Genomic DNA, 14048 nt, shown 5'->3' with positions numbered 1-14048 from the left:
ATTGATTGAGTGATATTGATTGTGTTTGTCTCATGAGCATATGGGTAGTGTTTTCTCTCTAGACCTCATTCTATTCTAGACTCTCATCTTTTCTAACCTATCAGATGCCTCCGAGACGCGACACCGGATTTGTTTTCCCACCGGAGATCACACAGTTGATTCAGCAACAGAATGCCCTGATGCAAGTGTTAGTACAGAACCAAGGCAACAACAACAACAACCCACCACCACCACCTGTTGATCACCTAGCCCGTTTCTTGAGGCTAAATCCGCCGGTGTTTTCTAGCAGCACCGAGCCGATTGTTGCAGATGATTGGCTCCGCAAAGTTGGAAGGGAGTTGACCACTGCAGGATGCACAGATGCAGAAAGAGTGCGTTTTGCCGCACATCAGCTTGATGGACCCGCAGCATCATGGTGGGAGAATTACACAGCCACACACCCTATTGACACTGTCACATGGGACCAGTTTCAGCAAGCTTTCCGTACAGCCCATGTTTCAGCAGGAGCTATGGCTATGAAGAAGCGTGAGTTTCGCAACCTACGCCAAGGAGGACGCACCGTAGGCCAGTATGTGGAGGATTTCAGTAAGTTAGCACGTTATGCACCAGATGACGTTGCCACAGATGCAGCCAAGCAGGAGAAGTTTTTGGAAGGACTGAATGATGAGCTGAGCATGCAGCTAATGGTAGCAACCTTCAACAACTACCAGGAGTTGGTAGATAGAGCACTCATGATTGAAGGGAAGCAGCAGCAGATTGAAAACCGTAAGAGGAAGTATGGACAAGGGAAGTATAATTCTGGAGCCCAGCAGAAGCCACGTTTTACCCTGAAATCGGGAGGACAGTTTCAGCATACCCATGGAGGAGGTAGTTCGCACAACCCTAATGGCCCCAAAAATGGTAATGGGAATGGAGGAAGCAACGGGCAGAACCGTAATAACCCATCTACCCCAGCCAAGAGGGATCTAAGTCACATTACTTGTTTCAAGTGCCAGAAGACTGGACATTATGCAACTGACTGTCCGGAAGCCCAGAATGGAAATGGCAATGAAAGCTCTGGGAAGAAGCCGAACCCTTTCAACAAAGGACATGTGAACCACGTTAGCATGGAAGAGGTTGAAGCACAGCCTGATGTAGTAATAGGTAAGTTTTTGGTTAAGTCATTTACTGCACTCGTTCTTTTTTATACTGGTGCATCGCATTCATACATATCAAGGGGATTTGTGGATAAGTATAAACTGCCAACCCAAACCCTTAGGTCACCCATGTTAGTAACCTCGCCAGCAGCAAAGTATATGGCTAGTTTATGGTGTGATCGGTTACCATTAAGGATTGGTAACTACGCGTTTCCCTCAGACCTAATAATATTGGAATCGCAAGGATTGGATGTGATATTAGGCATGGATTGGTTATCAAAGTATGGAGGGAACATCGATTGTGTCAGTAAGTCGATTGTGCTTACCACCCCAGAAAGAAGAAGGATTAAGTATGTATCCCGGCATGTGCCGAAGAGGACTCAAGTGAATTCCTTATCAGGAGTTGTACAGGAGGAAGTACCAGTGGTGAAGGATTACCCGGATGTATTTCCAGAAGAGTTGCCAGGCATGCCACCGGATAGAGACATTGAGTTTCTGATTGAACTTTTGCCAGGCACAGGACCGATATCTAAGAGACCGTACAGGATGCCCGCAAAAGATTTGGAGGAAATTAAGAAGCAGATTAAGGAGTTACTGGATAAAGGCTATATTCGCCCAAGTTCGTCACCTTGGGGATCGCCTGTACTTCTAGTGGAGAAGAAGGATGGATCGTTAAGGATGGTCGTGGATTACCGTGGATTGAATGAAGTGACCATCAAAAACAAGTACCCACTGCCGATGATCAATGATCTGTTTGACCGATTACAAGGAGCTAAGGTATTTTCCAAGATCGATCTACGATCAGGATACCATCAGTTAAAGATTCGAGAGCAGGATATACCTAAGACGGCTTTTACCACCAGGTATGGGCTATACGAGTATACCGTTATGTCATTTGGTCTGACTAACGCACCTGCCTATTTCATGAACCTGATGAACAGAGTGTTTATGGAGTTTTTGGATAAGTTCGTCGTGGTGTTCATTGACGATATTTTAGTCTACTCCAAGAATGAAGAGGAGCATAAGGAGCATTTGCGTTTGGTACTTGAGAAGCTTAGAGAACACCAGTTATACGCCAAGTTCAGCAAATGTGAATTTTGGCTGAAGGAAGTTGGATTCCTCGGACATGTTATATCCGGAGAAGGAATAGCAGTAGACCCCGCCAAGGTTGGCACAGTAACAAGTTGGGAATCACCCACGTCAGTTGGAGAGATCCGGAGTTTCCTTGGACTCGCAGGATACTACCGGAGATTCATTGAGAACTTCTCAAAGATTGCAAAACCCATGACTGAGCTATTGAAGAAGGACACCAAATTCAATTGGACTGAGAAATGTGAAGCTAGTTTCCAAGAGTTTAAGAAACGATTGGTTACATCACCAGTGTTGATTCTGCCAGATCAACGCAAGGATTATGAAGTTTATTGCGACGCTTCTCGTCGAGGACTTGGAGCAGTGCTTATCCAGGAAGGAAGAGTTGTGTCATATGCTTCACGACAACTTAAACCCCATGAGAAGAATTATGCCACGCATGATTTGGAATTAGCAGCCGTAGTGCATGCGTTGAAGACATGGAGACATTTTCTCATCGGAAACCATTGTGAGGTGTACACGGATCACAAGAGTTTGAAGTACATTTTCATGCAGAAGGAGTTGAACCTCAGGCAGAGGAGATGGTTGGAGCTTATTAAGGACTATGATATGAGATTGCATTATCACCCAGGGAAGGCTAACATAGTAGCAGATGCGTTGAGCCGCCAGAGCCATGTCAACACACTCATGACAGGAGAGCTACCCCAGGAGTTAGCCGAGGATCTTCGCGAGCTATGTTTGGAGATAGTTCCAAGAGGCTATTTAGCAACATTGGAGATTCATTCTACCCTGATGGAAAAGATCAGAGAAGCTCAGAAGACAGACAAGGAAATTAACGAGATAAAGGAAAAGATGAGCAAAGGAAAAGCCAAGGGATTTCGTGAGGATGAGCACGATACCTTATGGTTTGAGGACCGCGTTTACGTGCCCAATGATCCGGAGATCAGGAAATTGATCTTGCAAGAGGCCCATGATTCACCGTACTCGATTCACCCAGGAAATACCAAGATGTACTTGGATCTGAAGGATACTTTCTGGTGGACCGGAATGAAGAAGGATATTGCGGAGTATGTAGCAGTTTGTGATGTATGTCAGAGAGTGAAGGCAGAACATCAGAAGACAGCAGGATTGCTACAACCATTGCCGATACCCGAATGGAAGTGGGATAAACTAGGCATGGATTTTATCACGGGATTGCCCAGGACTAGTTCAGGCTATGACTCAATATGGGTTGTAGTCGACCGTTTGACGAAAGTAGCTCATTTCATCCCAGTGAAGACCACTTACACCAGTGCAAAGTTGGCAAAGATATACATGACCAGAATCGTATGTTTGCATGGAGTTCCGAGGACCATTGTATCAGATAGAGGAACCCAGTTTACCTCGAAGTTTTGGAATCAGTTACATGAAACCTTGGGAACCAGGCTAGAATTCAGTACAGCCTTTCACCCACAGACAGATGGACAGACCGAGAGAGTCAATTAGATTTTGGAAGACATGTTGAGAGCTTGTGCGCTAGATTATGGATCTAGTTGGGACGAAAATTTGCCATATGCAGAGTTTTCTTACAACAACAGTTATCAAACCAGTTTGAAGATGGCCCCTTTCGAAGCTTTGTACGGAAGGAGGTGTAGAACACCATTGTTATGGGACGAAGTTGGGGACCGTCAGTTGTTTGGGCCGGATTTGATTAAAGAGTCTGAACAGAAAGTGAGGTTGATTCGCGATAGGCTCAAGGTAGCCCAGTCCAGGCAGAAGAGTTATGCGGATTCTAAACGTAAGGAGACGGTTCACGAAGTCGGAGACAGAGTTTATCTTCGAGTATCACCACTTCGAGGAGTGAAGCGCTTTGGAGTTAAGGGAAAGTTAGCGCCTCGTTTTGTAGGACCATACAGAGTTTTGGAGCGTATGGGAGAAGTTGCCTACAAGCTGGAATTGCCTGAAGGATTGTCAGGAGTTCATGATGTATTTCACATTTCCCAGTTGAAGAAGTGCCACGCAGAGATGGCTGAGATACCACTGAGAGATACAGTGCCACTGGAAGCGATTCAGCTGGAAAGTGATTTGACCTATGAGGAGAAACCAGTTAAGATTCTTGAGTATGCCAGCCGAGTCACCCGTAGTAAGGTTATCAAGTTTTGCAAAGTCCAGTGGAGTCACCATACTAAGGATGAAGCCACCTGGGAGCGAGAGGAAGATCTACGGAAGAACCACTCTCACCTATTTTCTAGCCAACCCGAATCTCGAGGGCGAGATTCATCTTAAGGGGGTAGGTTTGTAACATCCCAAATTTTCAATTTGGAATGTTATACATTAGATCATCATTGCATAGCATATTTTATTGCATTTTGGCAAATCCTCGATAAATCCTAAGCAACTCAAGGACCCTCGGAGAGAGTTGGGGATTTTCCCGGTTTTTCATATTTGATTTTTATCAAATAATAAAACGAGGATTTTAGGTTTTAATTATTTTTCTCTCCGAAAAATACTTCATATTAAAATAAATGAGAGGAGAAAATATGACTTATCCACAATAATTGAAATATTGGAGGAAAAATATTAAAATCAAATATTTGATTTTATTCGGATTTTATTTGCAATTTTAATTGCATTAAAAAAATTGCACGTTTTCAAAACTGCATTTTTGGGCCAAGAAAATGTTCATCTTGTTCTAATTATTTTAATTAGACGGGAAAAATTTGTTTTAGCATTTTTGGATTTTTATTTATTTTTCTGCAAAAATTTTTGATTCGGCGAATTTAAAAAAAAAACGCCAAGCGCGCCGACTGGGCCGAAGCCCAGCCTGCCCCGCGCCCGTCTCCCTCCCGAGCACGGCTCCCGCCGCCGCCGAGTCCGGCTCGAGCACGCCGCCCGCCGCCGCCTTGCCCCCTCCTCCACCCCACCCCCTCCCCCTCCTATAAGTACCCCCCTGCCCCGCCACCTCTCCTCACCCCGCCGCCGCCGCCAGGAGCTCCCGCGCCGCCGCTGAAGACGCCGCCGCCCCGGAGCCCGTGGGCCGCCGCCCGCCGCCTCCCGTCGTTGCCCCGTCGCCGCCCGAGCCCCGCTGCCCTCGCCGCCCCTCGCCCGACCCGCCGGAAGCCCCGCCGGAGCTGCCCGCCGAGGTAGCCGACGCCGTCGCCGTGTCCGGTTTCTAAAAAAAACGCCCCGGTTTTTTTTTCTAAACCCTAGTTTTTTTTAGATCGGTTTATTTTTTTCGGTTTTATTACTTAGTGAATGTTCACCGATCCATTTGTTTTAATGAACGCGTTCGTCGGTTTGACGCTGTTAACGAACGTTCGTTCGTTTAACCGTTCGTCAGTTTTCTTTTTCGTCGGATTTTCCCGATTATTCCAGATCGCGATTTCTGATCAGATTTTCATTCTGGTTTAACTTTTCGCTCGTTTATCGGAATCAGGCGATTCAAGCGCCTAGAGTTTCATCTCGAAATTCTCTTTCCGTTTAACCTACTCAAACAAGTTTTTGCTACTGTAAAATTTGACTTAGATCCAGATTAGTAAACGAAGCTTGTTTCTTTCGCCGTTTGACTTTCGTTACTTCGTTCGAGTTGAATCTTTTTGCAAACCGGAGTTCTTAAGTTGAACTTTCTGGTTAGATCTTTATTTGAGTTTTACTTGTGCATTAGATGAGTATTTATTGTGTGCTTGTTTGTTTGCGATTGAGTACCCGGAGTGCGCCGCTTGCTACTTCGAATCTCTAGGTTTCACGGATCATCAGCAAGGCAAGTAACACTTTGATCATACTTTTCACTACCCAGTTTTATTGCATTAGATCAATCCTCAAACATTGCATGGTTAGGATCTAATTAAATTGTGGGTATTGGGAAGTAGTTGAGGTAGTACCTATTACCTGTTTTATTATCAAACCCTTGGGAGTTACTTCTACGTTTGCTTATCGCCATGCTATGCTAGTAGACGTGGATTGGGTTTGAGAGATATTCATGACAGATGTGAGATTGTTAATTAATGGTTTACTTAAGGTGGCAACTAAAACTCACATCTGGGTGGATTGAGGCACCTGGAGAACCCAGTGTTGCCTGTATTTTTGGATATCCCGGAGTACCCGTGTGATCATCCTATGGACCGCCACCCAGGCTCAAAGGGATCATGAGATTATTCATGCTAGAAACTTCCGTGTGCAGCCACAAGCTATTATGGGCTCTAGCATAGTTGATTAAGTTGTGTGAGCTCTTGAAGAGGTAGACTAGCAGATGTAGGGGTTGTAGGTGGTACTGTCTACCCGGAGTAGAGAGTTAACGCTTCTGAAAGACTGTCTCGGTCATCCGTTTCTCAAACATCATGTAGTGCGAGAATCAAGCGGAGGCGATCGAGTCTTGTGGGGAAAAGTGCACAAACCTCTGCAGAGTGTATAAACTAATCATGGTTAGCCGTGTCCCCGGTTATGGACAACTTGAGTATCTAGTACTTGGATTATCATGTGAATCTCATCATGTTACTTTAATTAATATTGTTGGGTTAATAATGATACTTAATTGGGATTGAGTTGGAGGTACCTTCTCAATGTTTAACAACCACCATGATAGTTAAATAAAATTTATTCCTTTGAAGTAGGGAAAAATTGGCTTTTCGCAAAACTGTAACCATAGAGCTTTCTACCAGCCACATATGCATGTAGTATACTATTATTCTGTTCATTACTCTCTATGTGTTACATTGCTAGCATATTCCATGTGCTGACCCGTTTTCGGGCTGCAACGTTTCATGTTGCAGACTTTTGAGACGACGAGTAAGGTGCCTTAGGTCGTGGTCTTATACTCAGTGATGCCGTTGGAGTTGATGGACTCACTTGTCTTCCAAGCCTTCCGCTGTTATCGTATTAGATGGCCTTAAGCCATATTTATCATACTTATTCTCTCTTGAGATATTCGTTGTAATAAGTGTGTGATTGCTACTCTGTTATAAATCCTCCATTTGTACTATGCGTGTCAGCATTACTGATCCATGGATGACACTGGTGCACAGCAGCACAGATTGTTTGAGGTCTGGTCGCTACACACATTGGCCATCCTCTCCCATTCCAACAGCAAACCCTCGCCCGCCTCCTTCGTCGCCGCCGCCGCCCATTTTTCCGGTGACTCTGCCAGCTGTCGGCGCCGCAATATCCCCTCTGCAACGCCGCCACCTCCCACGTCGCCCGCCACCGCCGTCTTGCCACCGGAGAACCGAAAGCTTCCCACCCCCGCTCCCCCGACACAGCCGCGACCACGACCAAGAAGACACCTCGCCGCCCCGGTCGGATCCTCACCGGCACACTCGTCGGACGCCGCCAGGGCAGCTAGCTGGTCCGAGGGCGGTACGACACCCTTTGCCGTCTGTCTCCTTCGTCGACGCCTGCAAGCTGTTCGACAGTTTGCCAAGGTACAAAATGGACTCCGCCGACGAGTTCTTTTTTCACAATTTCCTTTGCGACTCCGACGATTCCTCCTCTGATGGTCTTGGCTGCCGTGTTGGTCCATCACCACCTCAATAGCCAACGCCCGTCGTTCCGTGGCTCCATTCCGGGGCACCTTCCGGCGTTGAATCGCAACCGAGAGAGCGGGCATTTCCTTCTTTGGAAGGACTACTTTGACACAAAAACCCGTTGTTCAAACATCAGAAATTCCGCCGCCGTTTCCGTATGAGTAGGCATCTTTTCAACTGTATTAGAGAGGGGGTGGTCGGCTACGATGACTATTTCGAGTGCAAAGAGGATGCCGCTGGAAAGATTGGTTTCTCCTCTTATCAGAAATGCACTGCCGCCATCTGAATGCTTGCATACGGAGTGCCCAGTGATCTCATTGACGAGTACGTCCGAGTCTACATGCCTAGACTCCCTGTATAAGTTCTGCAAGGCTGTTATTGCTGTGTTTGGCCCTCAGTACTCAAGAGAGCCGACTCCTGAAGATACATCCCGTTTGTTGGCAATGAATGCCAGCAGGGCTTCCCAGGGATGCTTGGCAGCATAGACTGCATGCACTAGGAGTGGAAGAACTGCCCTTCTGCTTGGCAAGGGCAGTATAAGGGCCATGTCAGGGCTTGCACTGTCATACTTGAGGCCGTGGTGTCTCAAGATCTCTAGATCTGGCACTCTTTCTTTGGCATGGCCGGATCACACAATGATATCAACGTGCTTTAGCAGTCGCCGGTGTTTGCTAGGCTTGCCGAAGGCAATAGCCCACTGGTGAACTTTACTATCAACGGCCACAACTACGACAAAGGATACTACCTGGGTGACGGTATCTATCCTCAGTGGACCACTATTATGAAGACAATCCCCAACCCTGTCGGAGAGAAGAGGAAAAGATTTTCCCAAGAGCAAGAGAGTGCTAGGAAGGACGTCGAGCATGCCTTTGGTGTTTTGCAATCTCGATGGGGCATCGTTCGGTATCCTGCTAATACTTGGAGCACGCAGAAACTGTGGGAGGTGATGACTGCTTGTGTGATCATGCACAATATGATCGTAAAAGATGAGTGCCCGAAACGTCTCTACGATCAAGGGTTTCAGTTTCAGGGTGAGAATGTTGTGCCTAAGCATGGAGGAGCGGCAACGTTTGAACAGTTCACCCAATTTCATCATGACTTGCGTGATTGGGAAACTCACATGCAACTGCAAAATGATTTGGTTGAGCATATGTGGGCTCATGTTGGCAACCAATACATGTATCTTTTTTATTCGGCTTGCAAAACTATGTGAGACATTTTTACTTTTATTCGGCTTGTAAAACTAAGCTATTTATTTGGTTGAAACTATGTTATTTATTTGGTTGTGGACTATATGTTTGCTTGTGAAATAATGCAAAAGTTGTGTGTGAAATAATGCAAAATTTCGGCTATTTTTTTGTTGAAAAAGGGCGGCCAGCCGACCACGCCGGCACATATGGGTTGGCGCGTTGAACGCACTGCCGACCCAAATCTCAAACAGGGCGGACGGCCGGCCCAAACGGACAAAAGCGTCGTCCGTTTGGGTCGGCTTGTTGGAGTTGCTCTAAGCGATGTGCTACATTTGGTCTGACGCATATCATCTTAGATGATTGTTCGACGATTCTGCCATCGTGATTACCAACTTGCATGCAAATATGAACCCTCTTTCTGCTTGGAGGGAACCTTACATGAGATGCTAGACATGTTGAGGACAAAGCCAAATATTCATAGCCACAAGATTGGTAGAGATAGCAACAGAGTTGCACATGAGATGGCTAAGCTGTATAAGATCAATGATAGCGGTATCCTATTCGGATCCCCACTCACTCATGATCTGGCACAGTTACTGCAAATGCATTGTAATGCTGCTTAATAGTATCATGAAATGATAATCATCTACAATATCATGAAATCACATCCTGACTATTTTGCCCTTTATTTTAAGGTGCAAAGTTAGGCACGAGGCAAACTAATTTTGTAGGCACATGTTTGTGTAGGCACGAGGCAAACACAAATGATCCAGCGCAAGCTAAATAAATGTCCACAGGGATGACAATTTGTATACTGATTTTCCCTTTCATCATTTCAGCCAGTTTACAAAATACATCAGCATAAACGATAAATACATCAGTACCGCACATGTACAACAATGTTGATTGAACTCTACAAATTAAGAACTGCCTAATGAAGGTAGGCAGATACAGCAAAAAAGTATACCGATCAATTTGTGGTGCAAGTGGCGTCATCGCTGTTTGCACTCATACCTCGGCAAAATCATATAATTGTCGTATAAGTTTCTTGTTTCATTTTCATCAGATTACCCTCGATGTCTTTTAATACAGGTCTATATCTGCACAGGAGACGGAAACAGTTTGATTTTACCAAACAGAAAATGGGGTCGACTAAGGAAAATATAAGAAAATGGTAGCAGACTTACAAGCGTGTCAGGTTATTCTGTGCTTGGACTGCCTTTCTAAGCTGAGCTGAAAGTTTCATTATCTCTGCCGATAATCCCTCAGATCTGCTCTGTTCTTTGACAAGTTCATCCTACATGTGGCAGGAAGCTACTGTAAATTGATGACATGATATTAACTGGATTTGACCACAAGTTGGTCATCACCCAAACAACAAAAAACGTTTTCACCAGTTTCAGTTATTAACCTTTAGAGAAAGATTCTCTGTGACCAGTTCTGGTGGGATGCTGGTCTCACTTTGGCCATCTAGCTGGACACTAGTATTGTTTGTTTTCAACAGGTTAGCTTGCTCAATTCTTAGCTTCTCTAAGTGGAGACGAAGCTCTTCATTTTGCTTCAGACAATCTTTAACCTGCAAGTTTAGATGAAGTCAGTAGGCAAGATGCAGATTTCGTAACAAAGATTTTTAGCATACTCCATGCACAAACTGAATACGAACAGCACACCTGGTTCTCCCATTCCATCGTAACAGACATAGCTTCTTGATATGAAGTTGACAAGACTGAGTTCTCCTCAAACAGATTCTCTATTTCTAATGACTGGGAATCAATCTGTTGAACACATACAGAAATTAGTCACCATTTAGGAAACTTACTTTAGCGAAAATAAAAGGAAGGCAAAGTCAAACACCTCCATCAGCAGCTTTTGGCGGCTGCCCTCTAACCTCTCAACCATCAAAGCCATATCATGCAACTGGTTTTCAAGTTTTTCCCTATCCTGCTGCCATAACGAAAAAAGCAATCAGTACAGATTGTTTTAAGAGCTGAGATCAGCTACAAGAATACTATGAACCTACAATCTACATGTGCATGTGACTATTCTAGTCACCACTGCAATTTTTGACTTTTAACTATGCCTTCAGAACTACAGGTGCTCGATCACCAGGTACCACATGATCTGGTACCAGCCATACATACCTCCAAAGCTCTTGATCAATCTGGGCATAATAACTGTATGGTGTTACTGTGAATGGCCATAGCACCATGCCTAAACATGTGCCTATGCAGTCTAATGGTCTATACTGTAAGAAACTTACTTTCTGATGAAATTAACGAACATAAAGTTTGTTAGATGTGTTACCATTGAAAATGCCTTGCGTGCAGCAAATTCAGAAGCCTCTTCTGCATGGAAGGGAAAACTTATTTCAGCAAGTAGGTGCAAAATTTTGAAAGCAACATGGTAGTAAGTACCTTAGCATGTAACTATATATCAAAAAATATGGAATGTTTCAACACTACATGACCATAAAGCATGGCAGAAAACACCTACAGCAACATCTGGAGAATAGAGTTACATGTTTGCTTAAATTTTTCTACATCCTCAATTTAGAGATGATATAATAGTATAATACCCACGAAATAATTTTCATCCACACCTGAAGATTTCTTTGTTAATGCAGCAATTTTCTCTTCCATCTCTCGCTTTTCAACCGCAAGAGAAGTGGTACGGGATTGTTCTTCAGCTAGCCTTTGCTGATCTTGCTGCCTCAGTAGGGACTCTTCAGCTAGTTTTTGCTGCTCCTGTTGCCTTAGCAGTGACTCTTGCTGTGTTTGCCATTTTTTTTAGATGTCAAAGTTTTTGTAGATAGACCAAACGAGAATGGAAGCAAGTACAGCGCTGAAGTGGAAGGCATAAACAACCAACCTTTAGCTGAGCTTGTAAATCCTGTATCTCCTTTTCCATGGCAAGAGTTTGCTCACTTGATGTTCCCACTGCATATCCACTGTAAGAGTTGCTCATTACTTGCTGCTGCAGGGTATTGAGCTGCGCTCTCAAGGATGCAGAGTCTTCTTCTGCCTGTTGAGTTGCAACATGAGCATGCGGACTGTAATGCTAAGAAGGCACAAACTTTAGACATACCCTGTACTGCTCCTCTTCTGCCTCTCTCAACCGCTTCTTCATGCTCCTTAGTTGCGCTAGAGTATCCTCCTACTTATCATACCAGGAAGAAATGATGAGGCATGCATGCACAGTTAGCAGACTATTGCACAAATATTCCTACAAAACAAGAGCTGAATACCTTAGCGACAACTGCAGCGTCTTTCTCCAATGAAATGTCATTTAGAGCCTTTTTCAACGAGGGCACTATATTTTTCTCCTGCAAGTCACAAATCAGGCAACAAACGGCTTAGATGCATGTAAACTGAGATGCACTAAGATGCGCTACCAGTACTGGCTAGCAATAATACAAGATGTAACTCACGAGGTCATTCAATCGGTTAACCAGGGAATCCTTTTCGACTTCCTTCTCAGCAAACTGCGGGACGCATGCCGTGTGTGTTAGGACTTGCTATTCCTCAAATAACTACGCAATACATCATATCACAGACAAAGATACCTTGGACATCAGCATTTGGTTTTCCCTCTCCAATTCCAAGTTTCCATTTTCAAGTTGTTGAACTCGTGCAAGGAGCTACCATTTCAGACGAAAAAAAAGGCCTTGGTTACAATCTATAAACAACAGGGTTGCTACACATTTGCAACAAAAAGCATTTTTTTTCAATGCCCCAATGCAAACAAATGGCGTAGCAAACATGCCTCAGCTCTTGGATGCAAAGGAGGAAACTGAAAAACTAACCTCTGCCGCGGCTCTTTGGTTCCCTGCGGATCACCGGAGGTGTTTTAAAGGCAGGATTAGCACCGAAGAGAAGCGGATTAAGCAAAGATAGCAAAGGAATTGTTCCGGCAGACAGATAGAGAGAAGGATGGACCAACCGTGAGGGTCGCCGTGGGACGCGGTCGCGGCGGGCGTTTGCTGCTGCATCCTCTCGGCCGCCCTCTTCTGCCGGATCTCCTCCAGCTGCCACGCACGCAACAGAGATCGGAGCCTCGGACATCAGAAGCTGACGGGCGAAGCGAGGCACGGATCTGAGCCGCTGCCCGCCTCCAAAAAAAGGAAAGAAAGTTGAAAGCGGGGGATGGAGGGAGGCGTACGGTGCGGCGGCCCCTGGAAGCGTGCTGAGACTCCATCGCGGCGAGCAATGGATCGGCCGGCGCGGGAGCTCGGGAGGATTCGGGGGATTTCGGAACGGAGGAACCCGGAGCTCCTCCGGTTCTGCAATTGCCGCGGTTGGAGAGGTGGGGGAACGAGAGACACGACGAGGCAACCAACCGAAGCTTGTGTCGTCGGCTGGTTAGCGATGGGCTCATCAAAAGCACCAGGTGGGCCTCTTGCTTTGATGGCCCAAGATTGAGGCTACCCATCCTTTTTTCTTTTTGAGGGCGAGGCTACCCATCCTTACGCTCAAAAGAAAATGACGACCCATCCGCACAGGCGAATCAACCTGTGGTTGAGATGGTTAGGTGGACAGTGATATTCCCAACCCATCAGGGTTTAAATCCTGGTGCTCGCATTATTCCTGGATTTATTTCAGGATTTCCGGCGATGCGCTTTCAGTGGGAGGAGATGTTCCCGTCGACGACGAGGCGCCTATGGTGGCTTCGTAAATCTCAAGATGATATGCCGGCTCAGTCTCTCGGAGGTAGACCCATCCGCACAGGCACAAGTGACATATGTGGTAAACAATTCAAACTAATCCAAAAGTGTATTATTTGTCAAAAAAAATCTAATAGTGTCTTAAAAAAAGGTGGGAATTTTTTTTTTGAACTTTGCACCAGTGGGTACTTGGACTCAAAAAGAAAAGAAAAAAAAGGCACAAGTGGGAACTGGGAAGTCACCGCCGCCGGCAACTCCAGTTAGATGCGGCAGCAACATGGACGCCGCAGACGGAGACGATGTGGTCATTGCATGCGTGCCAACTCTGGAATCACGAGAGGTGAAACACTGATCATACATCAAGGGCCTGTCTGGTTGTCTGCACGTTTCCTCGTGGCCAATGGAGCCTGTTTGAGGGTATGCAAGCTCTAGACAACGTTTTGTGTGCCATTTGTTCACCTGTATTTACCACAAT

The 14048-nt window shown here is 45.5% G+C and overlaps 1 protein-coding gene across 2 annotated transcripts; it reads right to left on the bottom strand.

Annotated features, from left to right (window-relative positions):
* Nucleotides 1-9713: 9713 nt before the first annotated feature.
* LOC109769707 (uncharacterized) lies at nt 9714-13256 on the bottom strand. 2 transcript variants are annotated; one of them, XM_020328435.4, is made up of 15 exons: nt 13072-13256; nt 12853-12937; nt 12716-12738; nt 12476-12550; nt 12341-12394; nt 12158-12235; nt 11998-12066; nt 11782-11934; nt 11513-11681; nt 11218-11258; nt 10768-10857; nt 10584-10688; nt 10325-10489; nt 10101-10210; nt 9714-10013 (listed from the first exon to the last, which is right to left on the bottom strand). In XM_020328435.4, exons 1-15 carry the CDS (start codon nt 13105-13107, stop codon nt 9938-9940), a joined length of 1329 nt encoding a protein of 442 aa, XP_020184024.1. In that variant the 5' UTR covers nt 13108-13256; the 3' UTR covers nt 9714-9937. The 2 variants fall into 2 exon arrangements, with proteins under 2 accessions (XP_020184024.1, XP_020184025.1); XM_020328436.4 differs by having other exon boundaries at nt 10768-10854.
* Nucleotides 13257-14048: the final 792 nt, after the last annotated feature.

Source organism: Aegilops tauschii, chromosome 4 (genome assembly GCF_002575655.3).
Source record: "Aegilops tauschii subsp. strangulata cultivar AL8/78 chromosome 4, Aet v6.0, whole genome shotgun sequence".
NCBI classification, from domain to species: Eukaryota; Viridiplantae; Streptophyta; class Magnoliopsida; order Poales; family Poaceae; genus Aegilops; species Aegilops tauschii.
This window is presented reverse-complemented; position numbering and strand designations above follow the sequence as displayed.

Bases quoted from the DNA above. Each gene is read 5' to 3' on its own strand.
- LOC109769707 (XM_020328435.4), bottom strand. From the start codon at position 13,107: ATGGAGTCTCAGCACGCTTCCAGGGGCCGCCGCACC. The intron at 12,938-13,071 runs GTACGCCTCCCT...CGTGCGTGGCAG, and splicing joins CTTCCAGGGGCCGCCGCACC to CTGGAGGAGATCCGGCAGAA. The intron at 10,014-10,100 runs GTAAGTCTGCTA...TCTCCTGTGCAG, and splicing joins CAGAATAACCTGACACGCTT to ATATAGACCTGTATTAAAAG.